This window comes from Colletotrichum costaricense, assembly GCF_030867565.1.
Source record: "Colletotrichum costaricense strain IMI 309622 chromosome Unknown Scaffold_9.1, whole genome shotgun sequence".
Classification (NCBI taxonomy): domain Eukaryota; kingdom Fungi; phylum Ascomycota; class Sordariomycetes; order Glomerellales; family Glomerellaceae; genus Colletotrichum; species Colletotrichum costaricense.
The window spans coordinates 1,818,387-1,842,750 of NW_026848238.1; the positions used below are offsets into that span (position 1 = coordinate 1,818,387).

The following is a 24,364-nucleotide window of genomic DNA, read 5'->3' on the forward strand; positions in this document are numbered from 1 at the left end:
TCGAATCAAGGGGTACAGGAGATGGCTATCTCGCTTGCATACCAGTAAGTAGCCACATAGGCAGACAGCGAATGATTTCTTTCCAAAGTTGACTGGGAAATTTCCACTGGTATTTCGCTTTACATCGTGACCTAGAAAGTAATCTTTGTACCCGTGAACGCAGCCGTAGTCTGCGCCTCCTTGGCCTTCTTCCTCGCCTCCCAACTGGGATGCAAAATCCCCTCATCGTCTTTCTTGGGCGGCGCCCTCGCCTTCTTCTTCTCCTCACCTCTACCCCCGCGATCCCTACCCTTGCCGCCGCCGCCGCCGCCGCCCAACGGGTTCGAAACGCCCTTCTTCCAAGGCTTCCTCGCTCCGCCGTCGTCGTCGGCACCCACGGCACCCTTCCTCATATCCCACCCGCTATCCCTCGCGCCGCCCGCCCCTCTCTGCCCGTTGGCCTGCTTCTTGACGTGGTTCGCCGACGCGCCGTACTTCTTCTCCCAGATGGCCTGGCGCTGTTTCTGGCCGAGCCGCTTCTTGGGCGGCGCGAGGTCGAGGTCCGAGGCCTCGGACTCGGAGTTTGAAATGTACCCGCCCATGAGCGAGGGTAGGAACGTCGTCTCGCCGGGCCGGCCTGTGGGCTTTTTGGCGCGCTTGACTTTCTTCTCTTTGCTGCTGCTGCTCGGTTCCGGTTCCGGGGAGAGGGAGACGTTGGCGGCGTTGATGCGGCGTTGGCGGTCCGAGTCGTTGCCGCTGTCTTCTGCGTCAGAGTCCGGGTCCGCCATCTCTTCGTCCTCGTCCTCGTCTTCGTCGTCGCTGTTGCTCTCGTCGTCGGCCGTGTCCCCTTCGTCGGCGACTTCACTCAGTAAAGCCTTGTACCTGGCCTTGAGATCCTCGTCGGGGCTGTCTTCTTCCGAGTCGGAGCCGCCGAGCATGGCTTCCATCTTGGACAGGGCCTTTTCCTCTTCTTCTTCGTCTGAATCGATCTCCTCGTCGTCGGCGACGTCTGCGTTCTTTCCGCCGTCCGAGGCATCGCTATCCGTTGGGATCTCGTCGTCCATCTCGTCAAATGGGTTCGGTTCCTCCTCTGCCTCTACCACCGTCTCTTTCGGTTTAGATTCGGCCTTGAGCTTCGCGGATACATCCTTTGCATCCACCAACTTCGCCTTCTTCGATTCCCTAGGTTCATCGTCGACCTCATCCTTTGATTGCTTCTTTTTCTCAGCGGCGGCAGCAGAATCCTTCTTCCCCTTTTTGCTCTTCTTGTCTGGTATAGGTACGTTGAGGATTAGGCAAACGCCCCGCACCGCCTTGTCAACGGCCTCCCGGACATGCGGGCGATTGAACAAGCCGCTCGTGACGTTATGCAGCGCCGCCTTCTCCTCCTCAGACAAATCCGGTTTTGGCACGCCCTGCTTAATCTCTTCGGGGAGAGCGGGGCTTTCGGCGATTTGCTTGATCTTGAGTAGCGAGGAGTGGAGGTGTGCGTCGGCGGTTTGCTGGAGGTCGAGGGACTGTAGGTGGAAGCAATTGTCAGCGGCGCAAACTTAGAAATGGGGAGGGGGTGAACCCTTACCTTTAACACTAAAATCTCCCTCTCCAACCGCTTGGCCTTGTCTGGCGAAGCCTTGTCATCGCGCAAGCGTTTGCTGTACCGTTGACGCTCGAGGCCCTTTGCGCCTTTGATGGCTCTGAAAATCTCCTTTTTGTAGTCGGCGAGCTTCGCCTCAAGATCGTCCTCGCGCGACCTCTTTCGCTTGACCATGTTTGTGGTTTTGTTCGAGTTCCGGATCGTGCGAATTCCCTGTCGCTGGTGTAAAAATATTAAGGTATGCGCGGGCAACCGTCAAACCTCGAAGCTGGATCGCAACAGAAAAAAAAATGTGGTTCAGCAGTGAAGATCTAATCGATAAGGCGGAACGCTGGCCGAGAAAAGGACCCGCTACGGGGCCGCATTCTGTACAATGCGATTGGTCATAACCGATAGCTGCTGTTTTTGATGGTTTTCATTGGCCACAGCTGCTCCTCCAGCGCTCATGGATGACGTTCCCTTGGATCTTGGAGGGGCACTCGAAGCACCCCGCCGTCGCAGATAGCCCGTGGACCTGTGCTATTACAAATGAGTCTTGTTTGACAGATCGTATAAGTAGTCATTTCCACGAAGTCATTCAAAGCTAGAACTACATTTCAAATCTCTGCATTTTGTGATTTAGAAAATGGCTGATAACAAGGAAGACCTCGCTGCTCTCGGAGCTGGTAGCCTCTTTGGTGTCAAGGGCATGGTTGCCGTAATCACTGGTGGTGGCTCAGGTGAGTCACTCAGGCGATAGCTTCATATCTACCGTGAAAGTGCTAAATCACTTAGGAATCGGCCTCATGATGGCCAAAGCCTTGGCTGCCAATGGCGCCGAGAAAGTCTACATCCTCGGTCGGCGCAAAGAGGTCCTGGAAGAAGCTGCGGCATCTGTGGGACCCAGCATCATTCCCCTGGTTTGCGATGTTAGTGACAAGAACAGCCTCAAAGAGGCAACCGCAGCCATCGAGAAGGAAGCCGGCTTTGTCAATCTACTCGTCTGCAATGCTGGTGTCGGCGGACCACAGGTCAAAGCCCCCACCCCCGAGACGACAGCTGAGGAATGGGCCGAGCAGCATCTTGCCCATGACATGGCCGATTACACGCGAGTCTTTGACATCAACGTCACCTCTGTGTGGTACACCGCGATGGCTTTCGTGAAGCTGCTTGACCTTGGTAACAAGAAGGGGAACCTATCACAAAGCTCCCAGGTCGTCTCGACGAGCTCCATTGCCGCCTTCAATAAGATCGCTCCCGGTGGCTGGGCGTATGGCCAATCCAAGGCGGCCGCGACGTTGGTCATCAAGCAACTGTCAAGTAACCTGCCCCGTTGGAACATCAGAGCCAACTGTATTGCTCCTGGATGTGAGTTTTCTTGCAACAGTAAATATTCAGATCCATACTGACCCTCAACAAGTGTTCCCGAGCGAAATGTCGGCCCCAATTGCCAAGCTTTACGCCGAGGACGGCAGTGTCCCCAAGGAGATGGTGCCTCTTCAAAGAATGGGCGATTTGCAAGACATGGCAGGCGTCATGTTGTACCTTGCTTCGAGAGCTGGTGCGTATTGTAATGGCGCGGTGATAACCGTGGACGGAGGTAGACTCGGAAACTTCCCTACCACATGGCACGCTTAGACGTTCTATGGTATCCACGCGCTGGCCATGGTGTTTCGAGACCCGTTGAGAGGCGCTGCTTGTCGGTGCTGCTATTAGAGCGCTGCTGCGAGTTTCAATTTAATACTTACCATCAGGCACAGTTTTGAACCGCTATTTTGGGTAGTTAACAAAGATGAGAAGGTACATAAGCCATAGAAAGGTAGATCATTAGTAGTACGAAATACGTTACCAAGCTCAACCCTGACAACAAGTACCCATGGTTCGATGATTTTCGGTGAGAAGTTTAGTGGGGCTTGTCTCACCTCGACCCAGTTCCGGAAATACGCCGGCTAGCGTCGTCACACTCCAAAGCCCAGAAGCTAAGGAGGAGAGGAGGGGAGGAGAAAGCGCAGAGACGTCGGAAAAGAAGCTCAGCATCCCTCCCCCACATTCTCTTCCCTGCCCTGTCCGGCTCATGCAAGTGGCTTAGCTTTCGGGCGCGCGACACCTTGTCTCTGCCCGCTTGCCCCCAAGGCTCAAGCTGCGCGAAGCTCCGGCGTCGTCGCGATCTGAGTTTAGTGAGGTGCTCTGCTCTTTTTTGTGACCAATATTGGTTGTCCTGGACCTTTCGACTGCGACCTGTCTGTCGCCCATCCTTTGACGTCGTTTCTTCTGTTCCCATTACTATGGTGATTTGGGCAAGGAAACGCAGACCAAAATGGACGGAGACTGGGACGAGGTACGTTGAAGCTCATCGTCACCCCTCAATGCCTGTTGCGACGCACCTTCGTCGCAAGCCTCGCATCTCTTCTCGTCTTGTTCCTAGCTTAGCTTGCGAATATCGCGCGTCTCCTCTGGTAGCCATACCCTGAACTAATCGATTTCATGGCTGATAGGTCGCTCGCATCCCCTTTCCGCCTCCGGGCATCCACGCCGCGGCGACGCCCGTGTCGACCATGACCTTTGACACGGCTCAAGAGCTGCTGTGGACAGGGAACGACTACGTACGAGCCATAGGATTTGATTTTCACCGACGACAAAGACTGATCATGTTCTAGGGCCGCGTCACGTCGTTCTACCGCAGCGAGCTTCAGCGCTATACGTCCTTCAAGGCCCATACCTCATCCGACGGCCCGGTTAGACAAATACTCGTCAATGACAAGGGCGTTGTGGTACTTGGATCTCGAGACATCCACATGGCTTCGCGGAAAGGCCCTCCGATATGGCATATAAGGTGCGGGAGCATGAACCCGACCCATTAGAATTCTGCCTAACAGTACAAACGCAGACAAGATGATATGAAAGACTTACGATGCATGAGCTTTACGTCCAAAGGGACGTCCGAAATCCTGGTTGCTGGATTCCAGGACACCATGTTTGTGATCGACCTCGCTAAGGGAGAGGTGGTCAAGCAGGTCCGTTCGATGGCGGTATGATAATGAGGACGCCTTGCTGATGAACCCAGGTTCCAACCGCGTATTCATATAAGGTTATGAAGAAAAGCAGATACATATGCGCCGCCACAGAGACCGGCACAGTCAACCTGATCGACGCGGTCAACTTCTCCGTCGTTAAGAGCTGGAACGCCCACTCCGCCTTGATCAGCGATATGGATGCTCAGCATGACTTCATCGTCACTTGCGGCTATTCACTGCGGCAGGGACGAGACTACATGCTCGACCCGTTCTTGAATGTGTTTGATATCAAGAAAATGTCGTCCATGTCGCCGATTCCGTTTCCTGCTGGGGCCGCCTTTGTCAGAATGCACCCAAGAATGTCGACGACCAGCATTGTCATGTCCACAAGTGGCCAGATGCACGTTGTTGACCTGATGAACCCAAACACTAGCAATGTGCGGCAAACCAATACGATGAACTACCTGACCATGTTCGAAATCGCCCCATCTGGCGAAGCCGTGGCTCTGGTAGATGCGGATCATAACATTCACATCTGGGGCTCCCCTTCGAAACTCCGCTTCGTCGATTTTGCCTCTCAAACTGAGTTCGCAACTCCGGAAGAGCCTCTACCTACCATAGAGTGGACTGCCGATACGTTAGTAACGCCTCTCTTTGCTGATTCTGTGACATATGTCACGATCACTGACCTAGCACCAGACCTCTCAACTCTATTGGCATGCCGCATTACCGGGAGGCGCTGCTGTCCGCCTGGCCAGATCTTCTTTCTGATGTTGGGGCTCCTCCGACCAAACTTGAGCCACAGTTTGTTGCGGGCCTCAAACAGTCCGAATTTGGCCACTATGGACGGAATACACGGGGCCTTCGAAGGAACCAAGTTGAAGATACTCGGAACTTGGACAGAGGAAACGCTTCGGGAATCCTTGCGCCAAAGTTCCTCAGCGAGAAAGCTAGAGAGTTTGCTATGGCTACAGTCGGCAATGCCAGCGGCGACGAAAAGGTTGACGACGTTGCCCATTCTCTGATGCAAATGGAAATCGACCCTACCAAACAAGAGTGTCATCCGATGTACCGTAATGTTGAGATCAAGTACAGCAAGTTTGGTGTTGACGACTTTGACTTTGGGTATGTCAGCTTATCGCACTGAAATGGTTTGGCTTGCTAACCTTGTCTAGATTCTACAACAGAACGCAGTACTCTGGACTCGAGATTCATATCGCAAACTCATACGCCAATTCTTTGCTGCAAGTCATGAACTTTACGCCTCTAATTCGAAACATGGCTCTCCAACACGCGGCCACTGCGTGTGTTACCGATACTTGTCTGTTATGCGAACTGGGTTTCTTGTTCGACATGCTCCAAAAGGCCGAAGGTTCAATTTGTCAAGCAACCAACATGCTGAAGACACTTAGCCACCACCCTCAATGTCTGTGACTTAATTCTCTGTGTCTGCGGCGAATATTGACTGTATCGTAGCCGCCAATCTCGGCCTCCTGGAAGAAGAATCGAATGGCTCTACCTTAACGGTGATGCTGCAGGGACTGACGAGGTTCCTTTTGGAGAAGATTGTCCTGGATTATCGTTCCATGCCGCCTGGCTCGAACATGATGGAGCAGGTTCGTCAAATGCAAGTTGGAAAATGTTGCAGTAGCTGACCGTCTCTAGATGCTCACAACTTCTGCAACGAGTTCGATTCGGTGTATAAACTGCAGGTTCGAATACACTCGTCCTGGATCAAATTTTGTCAACGACCTGATGTATCCGCAAACAACTGGGACAGGGGTAAGTGCAAACCACTGTGATCTTCGTCCGTGTTCTCAAATGTGTTGGCTGTCGTCTTCGGATGCCGTAACTCGCATATGGCCAGCTTCGCCGACTGCTTCGCTTCATGTTCAAGCGCTAATTGCTCGCAGAAGAACGTTAGCCGGGGTCAGAAAGCGCCGAAAGTGACGTTTTCACAAATCCTGAAGTCAAGTGTCGAGAGAGAAACAACGTCGAAGGGTTGGTGTGGTCGGTGCCAGCGATACCAGACTATCGCAACTCGCAAGACCATCCACAATATCCCCGCCGTCTTCATGTTGAACACAGCAATCGGGAACTCGGAGCAAAGGCGTTATTGGTCGACACCCGGATTCCTTCCGGAAGAAATTGGCGTCATAGTAGACCACGGCCAGTTCTTCTGTTATGAGGGAGAGGATCTAAAGCTCCACCTACAGCGCGGTATTCACAACATAACGGTGTATTCGCTAGTGGGCATGGCTATGAATATTGACCCAGGTCCGGGTCAAAAGCCTCATTTGGTCGCAATGGCCAACGGTACGTTATCCTCGTTACTTGTGAAGTGGCGATGCTGATAAGTCCAAGTTGCCCATTCTCAGCCAACCGCCCCGGCTACAAGTCAATGGCATTTGTTCAATGACTTCCTTGTTCGGTCTGTGAGCACCGAGGAAGCCCTTTCGTTCCATCCGCCGTGGAAGACACCCTCGGTAATTGCTTTCCAGATCAAGGAGGCAAATAACAAGATCGATATGGACTGGAAGAAGAATATTGATACTTCCCTCCTTTACGAAGATAACAAGTTGGTTCCCTCCCTGAATGTGCCGTCATAGGTAGCCTGCTGACCCATCAAGCCCTCATAACGACGGAAAGACGTACCGAGCGCTCGATTCGGCGAGTGAAAGACCCGGGCCAGAGAGCATCGTCGCTTTAGACACGGAGTTCGTCGCCGTCCGCCAGCCCGAAATCGAGATGAACTCCGACGGCGAAAGAGAGACAATTCGGCCGATCGTGTACGCCCTAGCCAGAGCTTCCGTCGTCCGGGGGCAAGGAGAGGACGAAGGTCTGCCGTTCATCGACGACTACATCTCGATTAGAGAACCCATTGTTGATTACCTGACATCGTACTCGGGTATTACTCACGATGATCTGGATCCCCGCATATCCAAGCACAATCTTGTGCCGCTGAAGGTTGCCTACAAGAAGCTTTGGATCCTGCTGAACCTTGGCTGCAAGTTCCTCGGTCATGGCCTCAAACAGGATTTCAGAGTAATCAACATACACATACCGAAGTCTCAGGTCATCGACACGATCGATCTGTTCTTCTTGAAGTCTCGCCTTCGGAAGCTCTCGCTGGCTTTCTTGGCTTGGTACTTGCTGAAGGAAGATATCCAGCTGGAGACTCACGACTCGATCGAGGATGCTCGGACAGCTTTGAAGCTATACCGAAAGTATTTGGAGTTCGAAGATGCAGGTATCCTGGAACCGATGCTTCAAGATATCTATCGAGGCGGGCGAGACGTCAACTTCCGGCCGCCTGCTAGGAGCGGACAGGCCGCTGATGTCCAAAGAACAGACACGCCTCCCCCCTTACCCAACGAGGCACCCTCTACGCCGGGGGCTCCGGGAGGTGGAACGTCAAGTGGCGGCTTCGGGGCGGGCTCAACTTGGACACCAGGAAAGGGTTCGCCTCTTCGGTGAGGGGATCGAAACAACGCTGAGGGCTCATCGGTGGCAGAGCTGGTTTGGAAGACGCTTCTTTCAACTTTGTTAGACAGCAGTATCAATAGAACAGCAAATCTTCTTACTGATGATCGTCCCTTTGATTGTGGTCCTTGTTACTGTCTAGCGGTGGTTCTGCCGATGCTCATCAACCTTGTGCCGCAAGCTATGGTTGGCTGATTCCAGGTGACGAATCTTTGTTGACAGAGAATCGGGGACCAACTTTACAGATCTTGAAGCCAGAGGAGCTACGCGCTGTTCCTGGACGAGGTAGGCGGCAGGCTCGATCCTAATTCCGGGGAAGGCGTCGCCGCTACGATGAGCAACCACGATGCCGCGGCGCAAGGGAATGAGCTCAAATTACACCGAAAGGAAGCTGGAAGTCTTGAGAGTACTTTGCAACTAATTTTGCATACACCTCGATGCACGCTGCGACATGCCACGATGGTTTCTTCCGACGAAGGATGGGATCCCGTGGCCGAATCCGACCTATTCCTTCGGCTACCTCAACCGCACGGCAATGCGCGGGCATAATCAGCCATCAAAATATTCCCATTGATCTACTCCATCTTTTAAACCTATTTCGACGACAATATCTCATCTGCGCGGCGACCATTCGATGCCACGAGCCAGAAATCGACGATTCTCAGCCGGCTCTCGACGTCCTCTCGACTACAACCGCCGATTCCACCCTCGACGCGGTATCTCTCGCCACAACAGACCGTTTTCATCGGTAAAACTTGCACATAGGTTTGAATACACATAATAAAGACAATTGTACGGTTTTAATTTCTTCATATTGGATTGCGCCTCCGTCATCCCATCAATTATACCATTTTTCTTCCATCTGACAGCCCAGACGCGCTGTCCCAATTGGGACTAGCGGATACCTATCGATAGACGCTACACCATATTAGGCCTGGTTCTCAGCCCTACCAGTCGTTCTTGCAACCACCCCCTCAGGGGGGTGAGCCATTCTGGCCAATCAGGTGTTACTGATCTGGGTGCACTGTCCGTCTACTTCTACCTCTCCTCCTCGAACCGCCCCCAAACCTCCTTCTTCCTTTCCTCTTCACGGTTTGATCGTTTGATGCTCTAGCTTTGCTACGATGACTTCTTTCTGCTTCTCGCCTGCTTCGGCTGCCGCCCGCCCGTCTGAGACCGGTCCGCAGTCCAGGGTTCAAGTCCCTGCCCCCGTCAACGCCAGCACCCTCGTGGCCTCGCTCGGTTCCTTCCTCCGCCGCGTCCCTCGCCTTCTCGCAGCCGCCGTCACACGCGCTGTCCGCCCGATCCTGTAACTACTCACTTCTTCAGCCTCTCTGGGTCTTTTGTCTTCTTGGTAGCTAATCAGTCTTCTCTAGCCGGTACATCGGTACCCCGACACCCCCCGCGATGCTTGCCCGTAGCTCGTCTTCTCGTCAACCCCAGACTGGAGCTACCCGGCCCTCGATCACGGTGTCGTCCTGTCTTGGTAAGTCCTCTTCCGGGGGCTTTTGTTCTCTGTTTACGGAGCCTGTTGTGCACGTAACCACTCCTCCTCCCCGTGGGCCTCCGCATGGATGGACCCTGAGTATGTCCCATTACTTAGGGCCGGAATCCCGGATCAGTCCTTCTTCGGTCGGTTCTCCTTTGGTCAGGTCTCCTTCGCCATCGGTTGGTTCTGCGTTTACGGCTCCTGTTGGACCTGTTTGCACTCCTCCCGGTCGGTCCCCGCATGGCTTCACCCTGAGTATGTCCCATTACTTAGGTCCTGAGTCCCGGGTTGGTCCTCTGCCTTTGGAAGGTTCCTCGCCTTCGGTTGGAACTGTGGTTACGGAGCCTGTTGGTCCTGTTTGCACTCCTCCCCGTTTGTCTCCGCGTGCCTTCACTCTCAGTATGTCCCATTACTTTGAGTCGGTTCCCCGGGCCAGTCCTTCGTCTTCGGTTCGCTCTGCTTCATCTGGTTCTCCAGGATCTGGTTCGGTTTCCGTTTCCAACCTGGAGGATCCGTTTGTGGACGACGCCGCTGACCCTGCTCTGGCTTCGCCAACCCGTCCTTTGGTTTCGCCCATCAGACCTCCTCCTGACTTTGAACAGTTGATGGCCTTTGCCGACCGGCAAATCAACCTGGCTCGCGCTTACACCGCTAAGCGTCGACCTGCCCCCGTCGCTGTTCCTGCTCCCAGGACCCCGGAGCCAAGGACCCCGGAGCAAAGGATTCTAAGGACTCCGGAGCCCTGGACGCTTTCGTCTATGACTTCCTCGCCTTCGGTGGATGCCCCCGTTGAGGAGTCTGGCTCGCTGTTCCGTGATCCGGTTGACCCGCCTTGTACGCCTCCGCCTCGTACTCCTCCTCCTCGTGAGATGGATACCCTGGACCGCAGCGTTGAACGGCAACGGCTCCGGGCCCGCGAGCTCAGCGCAGAGGCCAAGGCGAAGTTTGCGCAAATCCGGGCTCTCCTGTCGGATTGGCCTGCTCCCCAGAGGCGGTACGCGCCCTCTCACGACTACAGCACAGACTCGCCTACGCCGCACACCATCTCCAACTGGGACTCGACCTTGGAAGAGGATCGGGTTTCGGAATACTCCTGGACCAAGGGCGCCTTCCCTGTCGCCTCTCCTGAGCTCCCTGGAGCTCTCGCAGAGTGGGATTCGCCGGCCGCCTCCCCTGTGTATTCTGGATCCCCTGTCGCTTCTTCCTCTGGTTCTGTTGGCTCGTCTGGTTCCGTTGGCTCGTCTGGTTCCGCTGGCTCGTCTGGGTCTGTTGGATCATCTGGATCATCTGGTTCTTCCGGCTCTCATGGTTCCTCTGGTTCCACTGGCTCTTCTGGATCTGGTGGCTCCTCTGGGTACTGTGCGTCCCCCGGATCTACCGGATCTTTCGGTACTTCCAGCTTTTTTGGGTCCCCTGGTTCTTCTGGTTCTGCCGAGGAATCTGGATCGATCTCTTCCTTGCTGGAGCTTTATGGTCCTCGTTCGCCCGTGCCTGCGCCTGTTCCCGTGCCCGTTCCTACGCCTGAGCCTGAGTTTGACCTGGTCACGTCCACGATCACGACCCAGCCCAAGGGTATGAAGGCAGTCACCCTCAAGATCACCCGCCGCGTTCCTAGGGTTAGGTCTTAGGCCCTAGGTCCTTTTTGGCTCCTTCTTCTTGGTTACTGGTCTTGGTTACTGGTCTTGGTTACTGGTCCTGGTTACTGATCTTGTTTTGTGCTTGTTTTTGTTTTCTTTTTTCTCACCCCCCACTCTCGTTCGCCCCCCCTTTTGGTCAGCTAACTTCGATAGGTCCCTCGTTCGGGAGGGTCATTGTACTCCCGCTCTTATGATCTAACTTCCATCTCATCTATCTATCTATGTACTATATATCTCAATATGCTTGCTACATAGAATGTCTCAGCAATATCTGTAAGTCTCCCCATCCAACCCTAAGCTGTCACCGTCCACTAACTTTGAGTATGCAAACTTAGATCCGACCATCAAACTCATCATCATGGTAAGCTTCCCTCCCTTCTCTACTCCAAATTTGCTTGAACTGATATCCCTTCATTTAGACACAATTTCCCGGACTCGGGAGAGTAGTCTTGGTCATCATGGTAAGTAAGCCTTTGGTCCTTCTTTGTCCCAATGAGCTTATACTAACTCTCAATAATCTTCGACAGGTGCTATGGTAATCGTCAAAACAAGGTTGAACAACATGGCAAGTCATTCATTCCTTTCTGTTTCTGTGATTTCAACTAATTTCCATTCAACCTCGACACACTTTGCGGCAAGAGTCAAACGCATAATGTAAGCACACCCTTTCATCCTGTCTCGATATCATTGTCTAATGTAATCGACATGTCCATAGGAAACGATTTCACTTCATCGCCATAGGTCTAAGGCATTCATTTGGTATCTGGACCTGTAGCAACCAAGCTACATGGCAGATACTCTGCTCAGTGCTGACGTGACTACTTTGCCGGCTGCTATTATTCCTCCTCTGCCTGCCCCTATTGCACTGTTCCACCCAAGCCACTATCGTGACGTGGTCCATTCAGACGTGTAGGTGCCAACTTGATGCTTGAAGCTGCAGTCTGCTACAGTTCGTGACTGTACCTTTTGACAACAACAGTGAACCTTCCCGCTCTAGCTGCGTTTTGAGGTATGGCTGCGGGCCTCAAGCTTGTGTCGGGATTGTGAAGTAGTATGGCCACTCTCGGACGCAATGAAGATGTTGAGTAGCTTCTTATCAGCCAGAGAAGTCTTTTCTCCTCCACTCTGCGAGCTGCTTCTGTCGTATCACATCATCGGCGTTGTCAAGACCTTTGTTCTTGTCGCAGAATCACGGGTGAATAGCGCTATACGCGCCATCAGAGCCGAAGGCAGGTCACAGTGAGGTCCCCGACACATGGAGGCATACTAGCGTGGTGAGATCTGGTTCCCATTACGGCGGGGAAACGAGCGAGTTCGAGTTGAGATGAGGTGTTGCAGGTGCTCATCAGCTGCAATGCTGGGGTCCACTGCTAGATCACTATGACATCCCAGGCGCCCTCTCTCCAAGTTTTGGTCACCTGGAGGTGATCTGTGAAGATCTAAGACAAAGACTGCGTATTGCGGTTGCAATGGAGTTCCCCCGTCTGATGTGTATGTAATTCGCTAGTGTTGTTACATTCATTGTGTAGTACCTCGCCAGATAGCCCTCACTTGCGTTTCCAAGAGAGCGATGTGGCACTATGGGAGACCAAGGACAATATCTACACAGAACATGCGAGCGCCCAAGGCGACTGAGTGATCCCCCAAACACCGTGAACGACAGCGCCATGCTGTACCCCCTCGATTGGGTTCCATGTTCTATGATCTCCGATTTACGTAGTTTGACCTAGTGCTTGGGATAGCTCGGCGGGTCCTTGAGAACTGCTCTGCACCGTCCTTGGTATAATAAACATTGTGAGACCGGGGCTTCCAATAGGGAAGGTACGTTACCGACACCCAGTTGTACCGTTATCGAGACAGAATGGTGTGTGTGATGATGCAATGCCTGGCACTCCAAACTCTTCATCAAATACGGAACATCACTAATGTGCAGCAATTCGGAAATTTCTCACGGCAGAACAGTACAATCAAGTAGGCAGAGTCAAGGATATGATGTAATGAAGGCGCAAAATCGACCTTGGCCATCAAATGTTGTCATAAGGTCTAATCGACACTTTACCGAGCCAAGTTACCGTAGAAGGGGGGGGGGGGGATACCTCAACATCAGCATGACCCATCCTGGGCTGCCTCCCTACCAAGAAGCGAGCCGCAAGAAGCGATGGCATCACAACATAGCCGAGCCATGAACCGCTGGATGATGAGGCTCGGGCTAGGCTATGGTCTATTCATGTTTGAGGCCCTCCACTCTCCTTTCCGGAGGAGCCCATTCCGGGTCTGGAAAAGCCCGCATCTCTCAAAAGCCTGGATCACGGCCGGGCTCTATAGTCTCAAGCCGAGATGATGAGAATGAGCGAGGGTTTTCGGCTTAAGGATATGAAATGCACGGGAGCGGCCGGGTTGTGACGGGGGTGGGGTCAATCGATTGGATGAGATTGAGAGACTGTGATTACCACGGTGACTGGTCTAGATAGAACAGCAAACAAGGGAGAAGACGAAGTCCATATTGGGTGTTATTAGTGATGATGCCTGATCTGGCTCGCCAGGATGTCATCCCACGTTTCCAAGAAGATGATTTGCGAGGGGGCTGGTTGACGATACTGCGACTCTGCTAGTCCATGAATATGAGCTCTGCGATAACCGAGCTGAAGTGCCATCCCGGCTTCTCAGGGTCGAGTAGCCGGAATACGGAAGATCTCTTTTGGGACGCTTCGTGCTATCGGTGTACGGATACGTAGTGCGGCTCATCAAATATGCAAGTTCAATCTTGTCAAACCAGGGGTCCGAGACAGATTGTGTAGTGTACGATGTACGAATAGACAAGCAAGCGGTCAGCAGCATCGGAACCACGCCCGGTGGATGGGGTCATATCGTGCATCCCCATTCCACTTCTTCTTGGGACGGACAAGCGTCATCCCGCGGGATGGAGGGGCCGCGCATGGAAGTGAGCGCTAGAATGTTTGCTCGGTTGGGAAGACGGGGCGGTACCTGAGGTTCCTGACATTTCCGCCCCAGGGAATAGAAGGCCGAGGTGCATATGCCATGTTATTGATTTGGTTCCTTTTTGGAAGAAGCAGATTGACTCATTGACACAGATGCCGTTTCGCGTTTCCGGACCGGGGATGGTGAGCTCGGATTCATTCGGGACGAATTTCCGGCAAATGGATGGATCGTGGAACTGCTGGTATCAACCAGCAGAAAGGAACTGCAAGTAGAGAGCAGGAGAGCAAGGGACCGTGGTTTTTCCACCAGTGCCGTGGCGGGTTACCGAGCTTTCGGGAATAACAACAAAGTGGCGCACGAGCGTTGGCTTGCCAAATTAGACCCTAGGAAGGCCAAGGATACGCAAGTGAGAATGTGAAGCTATCTCGCTCGCGTCTTCGCTTTTACGGCGAAAATGTTGAAGATGCCGATATGAGCCAAGAAAGAGAGGCTTGTGCGGTGTTTTCTTTCAATCAATGAAATCTGATTCGTGTCTGTTCGGAGGGGGATCTTCCCTAATGTCTTGAACCGCGACTTTCCGTTGCGGCATCGGCACATTTCGTTCAAACTTGTTGGCTAGCCATAGCCGAATTATCGTGGACGGACAGGATAGAGTTTGGAGGTTCTGCCAGATTGCAAGGGATGGCTGGCCCAAGGCGTTGGTATGGCTGCGTCGTCCGTATCTTCCACCGGTTGAGGGCCGAGGGTGGCTCGCCGTTGCAGACGATCCCGCTTCGTTGGGGACCAAATTGGATGGATGCTGCAGGGCTGCGGTAGCTCAACAGCTTCACATGTCTTCTGCTTGAGCTCGAGCTCGAACATGGAAATGTGGGAGATGATACGGGAATAAGGTCTTTGGGGTAGAAGGAGCTTATCAGAGTTAGCACTAGTAGCGGTAGTCCGTACGCTGACTGCCAGAGAGACAATAAGCCCAATATCTTGAGCGAGCTCAGTGGTTCCCAATTCCAACAAGATGCCTCTCGGTAAGACATGGCGGGCTGAAGGGGAGCCGGTATGGCCCCAACGGACGGATCCAACGAGGCGTATGGCATTTTGACGTCGTTTCGGTGAGGCAAGGTGAGTCGAGGGCAAGTGACGAGGGTGTGAAACCAATCATGTTGCTCTGTCAAGCTGTGACGAAATAAGACGACCCGAATGGATAGTATGGTGCATGAGATACGGGGGCAGCATAGAGGCTATTCGAGCCCAGCCAGTCTTGAGAGCTGGAATTAAAACCATTTGCGGGAGTCGGGACAGGTCTCCTCACACGCGAATCCCGGCGCCAAGTGCGCTTGTTTGGCAAGCACAGGGGAGCGAAACTAGGTAGCTACGTCACCCCATGGCGTCTATCTGTGGGAAGGAGCCCAAGCTTGATGCTCTGCTTCCTCTCCAGCTTCCACTCCGGGGGGAGAAGTATCAGGCAAGAAAGACTGATTTGGTGATACAAAGGAAACCATGGCTATTGCCTCACGGGATGAGAGCGTGACTGCTTGTCCAAGGTCTTGCCGGTTAGGTAGGTACACTACGTAGTAGGTAAGGTACCTGTGGTGAAGCTGCCCTGACCTGGAGGTCATCAAGTGACCCAAGCACAAGCAAGCTCTTATCGATACCGAGCACGTGTAAGGTTACATAAGCGGATTAACTGGGTCTTTCGCCCATGGAGCGTATCGTGGTCCGTGCATATCCACTACCCCGCATTCCTGCAGCAGGTGGCAGCGAGCAGTTCGCAGGCCAGTCCCAGACGAGAACAGCGCTCTATGCAAATCCGTCCCATCTGCCAGACGTCTTTTTACAGTCTCTCCTATGCTCTTTTTTGAATTCATAGCTCGCTGCGATGGCGAGTGACCTTTACCCCAACTTTGATCAAGTACCTCGACCAAATGCAACGGCTTCATCGGCATCGTCGGGGCTTTCTCGTCTGGCCTCGGGAGGGCGAAGGGAAAGCCAAACGAGCAGCCAAGGAGCAAGGGAAGCTGGTCGCTTCTTGTTTGGATGCGATACCAAACACAGGGAACGGTATCAACATCCAAAACCTATTGCACCACAGGAACTAGAAGACGACAATGAAATGCATGGTAATCCATCCAATTTGAAGACCATCTGCTTTGGTTCTTCCACCGCTTCTCATTCTCCCGCACGAGTATTCAATCGCCTCGGCCACCACGCGCTACATGATTGGCACGCCATCTATCAGCCATCCATCTCTTCTTCATCCGCGGCGTTTCCCTTGTCCGTATTGACGCGGAGCAATCCAAGCCATCTCGAAAGGCACAACCAGCCTTCTCTGTCACGGTCTGAGTACCTAACTACTCGAACATGGCTGCTGCTGCCCCGATTCACCTCAGTCACGCTGGCAAACCCCTGCCAGTCTAACAGCCCGAGGTCAGCCAACGATCGACACCCGTTTCATTACTGTCGTGCCGTCATCCAAGCCCAGGCGAAGCCAGGCACCGTCTCACCCGGTCTCTACCGCCAATAGGTATCACTTTTAGCAAGCAAGGCAAGGCATGTCACAACTCGCGGAAAGACAGATACGGTCCAAGAAGACTCGACTGCACAAGGGGTTGCATTCTCCCACGGCGCAAACATAGCCGCCGCCTACCTTGAGCAGCTCGCTGTCGCAGTCGTTCGTTCCGCTCCAATCTGCTCAGATTGTCAGGAGATTTCCTCTCCTGATGGCGCCCACGGTGACGTTTCCAATGTCGGACATGTCAATGTTCCCCTCAACACCAAACATCCACCGATGTGCATGTCGTCCCGATTACCTCCATTCAGATTGCCCAGCTTTCAATTTACTGCAGCCCAAGGCAGGTCGAAGGATGTTCCCGAGATTCGAGCGATTCCCCAGGTATCCATCCATTCCACCCTGTAACCTGTCCCATCCCATCCATCCATCCATTCATCCATCCATCCAGCTCTCTAGCACTCTAGGTACGACTACAAAGTACTTGGACAAGAACGGGCCAGCCACGCCCCCCTCATTGCCTCCGACACGTTGATGGATGAGGTGTGCCGAAACCATTCAACCCCGCATCCGGACGGCACCAGACAGACGCGACAGACAATGCGCCTGGCTTCGCAACCACGGCCTCTTGGTGAAATCCCCAACTCCTCATTGGCTCGTTACCTCCCCAAGCCAGGGACAACGCCGCTTGGATGGGAGGGTGGGAAGCTTTGAGTCGTACTGTAGTCTACCTCTCGTCGCTGGAGCTTGAGGAGGGGGGCTGGCATGTCTCTCTGTCTTTGCTGGCTAATACCTCGTAGTCCAATGGTCGACTGACCGACCGACCGACTGTGACCCTGTGTGTGTGAACTGGCATACCGACAATGCCTTCCATGTACTGGGTAGAGAGGTACTTGTCTGGTCATCAACACCAAGTATCTCTCTCCTCCATGCCGTCTCGGACACCAGGATCAGCCAAGGTAAGTGGCACAAGGCATGTGTCTCTCTCATAAATATATCGACACCATAGCCTCGACTCCGCACGAGATGCCCATCTCTCACACCATCCATACTTTTTGTCTGTTCCGTACCAAGGTACTGCACTCATCGCTCTCGTCCACCCGTCCCTTTTGAGACGTTAAAGCTACCTATACGCATCTCGATCAACTGGGAAGCATCGGTCCTCCTCCAAACAACACACAGAAGGAAGGCTACTGCTGGAATCGATCAACGGCTTCCAATCCGCCTTCCTCTACTAGCCCAACTGGGAGCAGCTACTGCCGAACGTTGATCGACCCGAGAAGCACCTGACATCTTGAACCACCTAAGCTACCGTCAACTCCCGAAGGAAACCATCCATCCACGAGCAAAGAAGGAATTACTTGGACTCGTCTCTACCTTACAGGCCACCGCATCCTCACAAACTTTGTGACTACCTATCTTACCGTCTACCTCTCTCTTGCTACAACTTGCTTATTTGCTTGCTCGTCCGACTCATCTTTCTCTCGACCTTCACCCTCTCCTCTCTGACCCCAAAGCAAGCCATAAACCCAACCCCGCCTTCCTCTCCTCTTACTACTTCAGCATTTCCCCAACGCCAGCACGCGACCTCGAATCGAACTTGAGTCTTTGTGCAGAGTCATTGCGACGCTTGTCTAACACTCTGATACCCTATATCGACTGCAAAACGTCAAACCATTAGCTGTACGATAACCAACCCATCCAACAAGACATCTCTTCTCTTGGTAAGTCAAAACGTTCGAGCCAACGTCGTTCTTCTCTCAATGTGTCTCGAAAGCTTTCATTGGGGACGCGAGGCGTTCAACAAGGACGTTTGAGCTAATCCCGTCTCTCTTCTCTGCCATCCCCCTCAACCCCAACCCCGCTGCGGCTTTGCTCTCTGCAGACGACCCGGCATTCTTCTGCCAATCTACCCTACCTGGCTCTGCATAGTGTGCAAGTCCGAGACCCTTGCACATCTACAGCTCGAAGCTCTACTAGCTCCAGCTCCAGCTCCAGCCCAAGCCGGCACCTTTCACTTGCGATCCACCTTATTCCGCCTTACACCAAACCCACCTTGCCTTGCGTCTTACTCTCCTCCGTCTCCCCTCCTTCACTGGCCAAAGTCATCTCCGGCCTAGTGCGGAACACCCTCCTCTTCCTACTCACCGTCATTGAACCTCTCTTCCACTTACATGGGAAGCGGAACACCTCAACCACGGCTGCATCCACCCGGAGCTACCCCCCGTCCCTATCTTTTCCGATGACATACCCCCGCCCCCACCGCCTCATCTTCCAGGCCGATGAGACCCGGGACCGTCACCTCGGTCACTGCCTCTAGTTCCGCCGGATGCCCAGCCCTTGTCTCGTTCTGCATCTACTCTACGCCGAAGCCTACGCACTTGCACTACACCACTCATCTGCATACCCTGTCCAACGTGCGCCCGTTTCTGCATGTGGGACTTGCCGTAGCCCAAATGTGGAATTGCGTCTTTGCGTCCCGTCTCATGCTTTTGTTGGACCCCCACCGGATCTGGTCCTCGTTCAAACTGACCGGGGGGTTGACTTAACATTGGTATTTGACAGGCACGGAAGAACGAGGGAGCTCTCTCATACTATAAAGCTACCTGTGAAACCTCTTGGATCGAACGTTGGCTAACTAGTGTCCTCTCTTCTTCTCTTTGACAGCTTCTCTACCTCCCAACCTAGCTCTTCGACTGTCTACCCGAAGCAGCTATTATTCTCGACGACCTCTTCAACTTGTGCCGAATTGGATACTTGACCATACTGTGATTCAGTCCTACTTACACACCCACCATCATGAGCTCTTCATCCATCAAGCAGGCAGCTGAGGCCGCACGAACTCGCACCTCAGAAGTTCTGAAGGGAGACGGTGCCGCTGTCGCCAATGACTTCCTCCACACTCCTGTCATGAGGGCAGCGTTGCCCTTCATCAACGGCGGTATCAGCGGCATGGTAGCCACCTCTGTTATTCAGCCCGTCGACATGATCAAGGTCCGCATCCAGCTCGCTGGAGAGGGTGTTGCCGGAGGACCCAAGCCTACACCATTGTCAGTCACCCGGGAAATTCTTGCTAGCGGAAAGGCCCTCGACCTCTACACCGGTCTGTCGGCCGGCCTCCTGCGCCAAGCTGTCTACACAACGGCCCGCTTGGGCTTCTTTGACACCTTTATGGGCAAGCTCGGCCAACGCGCCAAAGAGCAGGGGAACGCTATTGGCTTCAAGGAACGTGCCACCGCAGGCCTCGCAGCCGGAGGTCTTGCCGCCATGATTGGAAATCCTGCCGACCTTGCCCTCATCCGCATGCAGAGTGACGGACTGAAGCCCCTTGCTGAGCGCAAGAACTACAAGAGTGTCATCGACGCTCTCTCAAGCATTGCAAAGTCTGAAGGTGTTGCCGCTCTCTGGGCCGGTGCCGCCCCCACGGTCGTCCGTGCTATGGCTCTCAACTTTGGTCAGCTCGCCTTCTTCAGCGAGGCCAAGGTGCAGCTCAAGCAGAATACGCAGCTGTCCTCGCAAGTTCAGACTCTCACCGCCAGCGCCATTGCCGGATTCTTCGCCAGTTTCTTCTCTTTGCCCTTCGACTTCGTCAAGACCCGCCTACAGAAGCAGTCCAAGGGACCCGATGGCAAGCTTCCGTACAAGTCAATGGCCGACTGCTTTGCCAAGGTCGCTAAGCAGGAGGGCGTTATGCGCTTCTACCGCGGTTTCGGTACTTACTACGTCCGCATTGCTCCCCATGCGTAAGTGGACCATCTCAACCCCGTGTGCCCGTGTTTTAGGTACCTTGTTTGTATGCTAACAATAGTGCGTTTCCAACAGAATGGTAACACTCATCGTTGCCGACTACCTTGGCTTCATCACCAAATAGACGGAATACGAATAGCACGAACGACACGAACGAGAGTCTCATTCAATCGCCGGCGCCCACGAGGTTTCAGTCGTCTCGAATATTTTTTGTGGCTGGAGTGTAGCAGAGCATAGCCTCCCCTCTGAGCCAATTGGGCATCGCATTCTGATTAGTCATTCTCAATGACTTGGCGCTCTTGGTGTTATTGCAAGTTGGGTTTTCTTGGAGGTAAATAGTATTGCGTTTTGGGTTTATATCAATGGTTTGGACAAGGAAACGAGACGAGAGAGAGGCATACAAACGTACATAGCCCCCGCCCGGCCGTTGAAAGGGCATTGACGGGCGTATGACCCCCCACGCTTTTTAGGGGATCAAATAAAGAAGAATTCAGCCATGTCTGCGTGTCTCTTGGTGAATCTGCATGTTTGTGTGTGCCTGCGCATGTGAAACTTTTTTCTGTTTTTTTGAGAGCGGGTGGGGGGTTGAGTACCAATGACGGTGTTTGTGTGTTCCTCAACATTGTCTGTGTGAGCCAGTGGCATGCCTTTGGTGAGATTCTTGTCTGAGCGGATCAACCATTAGAGGCAGATGTTTATCTAAGCTCACCTGTAGAGTGAGTCCCAGCAGAGAGGCTGAGGTGTGCAGAGCCAGTCTCCTTGGTCCACTTGGTCTCACCGAGCTCACCAGTTGAGGTGTGTGTGCGTGTATGTATGTGACATCTTTCATCATATCCATGTGGCTCTTTGGCCAACTCAACGTTCATGTCTGGGGTACAAGCTAAACATGTACGGCCGTTGAAGGATGCATGTGAATCAAATACCCTTCCGAGAGTTCAATCTGAGCACTTGATAAATCCCCAAGGGGAACATTTTGATCGTCTCTGGAAAATCAAAAGCGTGCTGGAATTATTAAAGTCTTTCTTTGTGTATACCGCCATTTGCCATTTCGCCTGCCCTTTCTTATCTGCAAAGAAGTGCCGAACCAAAACCCTGGATATCAGAGGCTGGATTGGCTTTCAGCCAGCCACCTGATGCTTTTTTCAAAAGAATCACCCAACCCGGGCGGGGCCATCCCATCACTGTAATCCTCCCGTCCATGTCCTGCCCAGGCCCGTTGAAGACCTCATTTGTAGTACGCCTTATCCGTTGTCAAAACACGCATCCTCCCTTCGCTTCGCTCCTAGTCGTGACCCGGCTTGCTTGTCAACGTTGGGTGTAGGACCAGTTCATCTCCTTAGAGTTGATGAATCAAACGGAATGATGTCCAGATCCACGTAGCCAGCCTGGTCAACCTACTCCTGGCTGGCACTGAGGTCCGGATTCTTCTCCCACAGGTTGCGGAGGATCGCCGTGATACCCTCGTCTTCCTCTCCACCCACAAGACTCGACCCGCTGAGGCCCTGGACGCCGTTTCCCTCGTGAAGGGCGCGACCGCTCTGATGGTCGTCCCCGTCGGCCTCGTAGCTCGATCCAGCCCCGTTGGTCCGGATGGAATAAGCGCGCGGGGTGACGGGTCTACGGGTGGAGCCGGTGCTGGTGCCGGTGCCGCCCGATGCCGCAGCCAGAGCCGCTTCGTTCAGGCTCGAGTTACGCATATGTTGCCCTCCCGGCGTAACGCCCCCCCGTACCGACGCGGCCTTGCCGTTGCCGTTGGCGGTCCCGTTGCGCGGTATCCGCTGCGTCTTGTTGGCGCGGTTCACCTGCGCGAGGCGGTCCAGCGAACGCACCACGGGGTTCTGGAAGCGGCGGACGCTGAGGTACTCCATCCCTGTCCGTTCCAGCTGCTTCGCGACGCGTGGGTCGCGGCTCGCGCCGCCGTCGTAGCCCGGCCCGCCAATGCCGACCAGGGGGCTCGCGCCCACTGCGCCCACGCCTCCTCCTACTGCCTGGCCCGGCTCAATGACGGAGCTGGCGCGCTGAAGATTGAGCTTCTGCTGCGTTCGCGACTTTTCGGCGGGCGGGGCGAATCGCCTTCCCGACCGTGGCGCGAGCGCTGTACCGTCAGTGGTATCGCGGGTTTTGCGAGTCTCCAGAGCGCTGTCGCCGTCTTCGTCGTCTGATAATGGCAGATCGCGGTGTCTTTCTTGGCGTCCGGACCCCGAGGACTGCGGTCGCCCTCGAGAGGGGTTCTCCTCAGACCGTAAGCTCGCCGGCCCAGGCGTTGGGAGCTGGTAGAAAGATCCTTCGCGCGCCGCGCCGGAGCTTCCTGCGTTGACGAATCTCGAAATAAGCTCGTCGCCGGCGCTGCCCGGTAAGGTGCTGACGTTGTGTGAGTCGCCTAGGGTCGAGCCGCGGCCGATGGAGTCGGGGGATGAGGAGTGGCCCCGCCGTGAGACGGATACTGTGTCTGCCGTCATCTTGGGAGGTGCGCCGTGGGAAGGGGTGCGTTGAAGTAATCTCGAGGTTAGGTAGGCCTTGTGCTGTACAGTCTCGCGGTCGGGTGTCGCTGAGACCAGGGGTGATGATTGCGCTGCGGGTGTTTCTGCTCTGGAGTTGTTCGCAGAGTTGCCGGCAGAGTTGCTGGCAGAGTTATTCGCGCTGCTGCTGCCGTCGTCTGGCTTCGCAGAGGCTTGTGTGCTGGCGAGCGATCCTCGTCTTGATAGGTATGGTGAAGCGGATGTGCTGGCGTCAACCCATTCGTCGTCTTGGCCGTCGTTCCCCAAGTCGAAATGTACCTGTGACTTTTGCGACTTGACCTTATTCACGGCCGGATTCGAGCTCGTTCGCTTGAGTTTCTCCACCGACTTGATCTTTGCGGGCTTGTTGACTTCGCCGTGGGATTTGTTCCTCCGTAAGCTCGTCGCGGAGGCGGTTTTGCTGAGGTTCGCGGAGGAGCTGTCGCGGGAGAGTTTCGCTTCAGATTGGACTCGGCGATGGCCAGCTGCGGAGGCGCGATTTCGATCGGGCGAAGGGGATGCTTGTCGGCGGTGATTGTTCAGTTTTGAGGCCGTCGAGCCATGGTGTTTGTGTAGTGCTTTGGAGGAAGGAACGCGTGCATGCAGGCGACCGCCGCCGACAACGTGCTTTTGGGATTTCGAGCGGTGCTGATGATGGTGGTCTCGGTGAGCCTGGTCGCTGTTTGTCGAATCGCTCTCCTGATGATTGAGAGGAGGGCGTCTTGATTGGCTGGGCGCCGAAGATTCATCACCGTCTCTGTCTCTGTCTCGAACCATGGTTGCTTATTTGACCCCCTGGGGGATACCGGTACTTGACGAATAGGTACTATGATGTGCCGTTGCAGCCAAGGTACAACAATGTCATGGGTGTCGACAGGTTCTTTGGGGGTGGTAGCAAGGCTTGTTCTCTGATGCGCGGGTGCGGTGCGGTACGTTGCGTGGGCGTTCGGAGGACCGACGTATTGCGGTGGTGGCTGCCCGCGTTGCTGTTTCAATGAGGTAATGCGTCGAAAACTACAGGGAGGGAGAGCACTGGAACTTCGGGAGAGCGCGGGCTGGACAAGGTGCGCCCAATTGGGGGCCGATTGCGGCGAGGAATTGCGCAGTAAAAGGGATGACAACTGGAGGGGAGTCGTATCGTAGTCGAGGTATAGTGGGAGTTTGGGTATCTGCGTTCTAGAGAGGAAAGATTGAAAGATGCTGCGCTGTTCACTCCAAGCTGCGAGGAGAAATAAGTAGTGTAAAATGGGAAAGAGAGTGAAGAAGAGGGAAAAGGGCCAGGTCGAAGTTCCCGTCCATGTGTCTAAGGTACCCTTTGGCTAAATTACCTTAGACAAGGTACCCGAGACCATGGGAGGCACCCACGATTCCCTCTCCACTGCTGGCTCCGGCGCCATTCAGGACCATTCTCGGCATGCCACGCCCGCTAACGTCCATCGTCAGCACCTGTGCGTGCTGCTTTTAGGTGCGCCTGGACCCGACTTCAACCGCTTCCCACCCC

At 54.1% G+C, this 24,364-nt stretch overlaps 11 protein-coding genes across 11 annotated transcripts; 7 read left to right on the top strand and 4 right to left on the bottom strand.

The window, feature by feature from the left end:
- Window positions 1-131: 131 nt before the first annotated feature.
- Window positions 132-1,747, bottom strand: CCOS01_09411 (NADH-ubiquinone oxidoreductase 30.4 kDa subunit; the record flags this gene model as incomplete). Its single annotated transcript, XM_060457570.1, has 2 exons — window positions 132-1,496; window positions 1,559-1,747. The coding sequence occupies 2 exons, from the start codon at window positions 1,745-1,747 to the stop codon at window positions 132-134; spliced, it is 1,554 nt and encodes a 517-aa protein (XP_060312270.1).
- A 451-nt stretch (window positions 1,748-2,198) lies between these two features.
- Window positions 2,199-3,190, top strand: CCOS01_09412 (short chain dehydrogenase; the record flags this gene model as incomplete). The annotated part of the gene is made up of 3 exons (XM_060457571.1): window positions 2,199-2,292; window positions 2,348-2,920; window positions 2,973-3,190. The coding sequence occupies 3 exons, from the start codon at window positions 2,199-2,201 to the stop codon at window positions 3,188-3,190; spliced, it is 885 nt and encodes a 294-aa protein (XP_060312271.1).
- Window positions 3,191-3,869: 679 nt separating this feature from the next.
- On the top strand, window positions 3,870-8,043 carry CCOS01_09413 (PAB-dependent poly(A)-specific ribonuclease subunit PAN2; the record flags this gene model as incomplete). Its single annotated transcript, XM_060457572.1, has 12 exons — window positions 3,870-3,890; window positions 4,048-4,155; window positions 4,210-4,385; window positions 4,440-4,566; window positions 4,617-5,203; window positions 5,266-5,691; window positions 5,742-5,992; window positions 6,043-6,182; window positions 6,232-6,348; window positions 6,480-6,882; window positions 6,931-7,144; window positions 7,197-8,043. 12 exons carry the CDS (start codon window positions 3,870-3,872, stop codon window positions 8,041-8,043), a joined length of 3,417 nt encoding a protein of 1,138 aa, XP_060312272.1.
- A 1,130-nt stretch (window positions 8,044-9,173) lies between these two features.
- Window positions 9,174-11,166, top strand: CCOS01_09414 (uncharacterized protein; the record flags this gene model as incomplete). Its single annotated transcript, XM_060457573.1, has 3 exons — window positions 9,174-9,358; window positions 9,426-9,535; window positions 9,653-11,166. The coding sequence occupies 3 exons, from the start codon at window positions 9,174-9,176 to the stop codon at window positions 11,164-11,166; spliced, it is 1,809 nt and encodes a 602-aa protein (XP_060312273.1).
- Window positions 11,167-11,533: 367 nt separating this feature from the next.
- On the top strand, window positions 11,534-11,993 carry CCOS01_09415 (uncharacterized protein; the record flags this gene model as incomplete). The annotated part of the gene is made up of 4 exons (XM_060457574.1): window positions 11,534-11,536; window positions 11,595-11,640; window positions 11,703-11,829; window positions 11,891-11,993. 4 exons carry the CDS (start codon window positions 11,534-11,536, stop codon window positions 11,991-11,993), a joined length of 279 nt encoding a protein of 92 aa, XP_060312274.1.
- Window positions 11,994-12,247: 254 nt separating this feature from the next.
- CCOS01_09416 (uncharacterized protein) lies at window positions 12,248-12,810 on the top strand (the record flags this gene model as incomplete). The annotated part of the gene is made up of 2 exons (XM_060457575.1): window positions 12,248-12,414; window positions 12,705-12,810. 2 exons carry the CDS (start codon window positions 12,248-12,250, stop codon window positions 12,808-12,810), a joined length of 273 nt encoding a protein of 90 aa, XP_060312275.1.
- A 91-nt stretch (window positions 12,811-12,901) lies between these two features.
- On the bottom strand, window positions 12,902-13,081 carry CCOS01_09417 (uncharacterized protein; the record flags this gene model as incomplete). The annotated part of the gene is made up of 1 exon (XM_060457576.1): window positions 12,902-13,081. The coding sequence occupies one exon, from the start codon at window positions 13,079-13,081 to the stop codon at window positions 12,902-12,904; it is 180 nt and encodes a 59-aa protein (XP_060312276.1).
- Window positions 13,082-14,717: 1,636 nt separating this feature from the next.
- Window positions 14,718-15,206, bottom strand: CCOS01_09418 (uncharacterized protein; the record flags this gene model as incomplete). The annotated part of the gene is made up of 1 exon (XM_060457577.1): window positions 14,718-15,206. One exon carries the CDS (start codon window positions 15,204-15,206, stop codon window positions 14,718-14,720), a length of 489 nt encoding a protein of 162 aa, XP_060312277.1.
- A 1,623-nt stretch (window positions 15,207-16,829) lies between these two features.
- On the top strand, window positions 16,830-17,153 carry CCOS01_09419 (uncharacterized protein; the record flags this gene model as incomplete). The annotated part of the gene is made up of 1 exon (XM_060457578.1): window positions 16,830-17,153. One exon carries the CDS (start codon window positions 16,830-16,832, stop codon window positions 17,151-17,153), a length of 324 nt encoding a protein of 107 aa, XP_060312278.1.
- Window positions 17,154-19,417: 2,264 nt separating this feature from the next.
- On the top strand, window positions 19,418-20,489 carry CCOS01_09420 (mitochondrial 2-oxoglutarate/malate carrier protein; the record flags this gene model as incomplete). The annotated part of the gene is made up of 2 exons (XM_060457579.1): window positions 19,418-20,361; window positions 20,441-20,489. The coding sequence occupies 2 exons, from the start codon at window positions 19,418-19,420 to the stop codon at window positions 20,487-20,489; spliced, it is 993 nt and encodes a 330-aa protein (XP_060312279.1).
- Window positions 20,490-21,759: 1,270 nt separating this feature from the next.
- Window positions 21,760-23,640, bottom strand: CCOS01_09421 (uncharacterized protein; the record flags this gene model as incomplete). Its single annotated transcript, XM_060457580.1, has 1 exon — window positions 21,760-23,640. One exon carries the CDS (start codon window positions 23,638-23,640, stop codon window positions 21,760-21,762), a length of 1,881 nt encoding a protein of 626 aa, XP_060312280.1.
- Window positions 23,641-24,364: the final 724 nt, after the last annotated feature.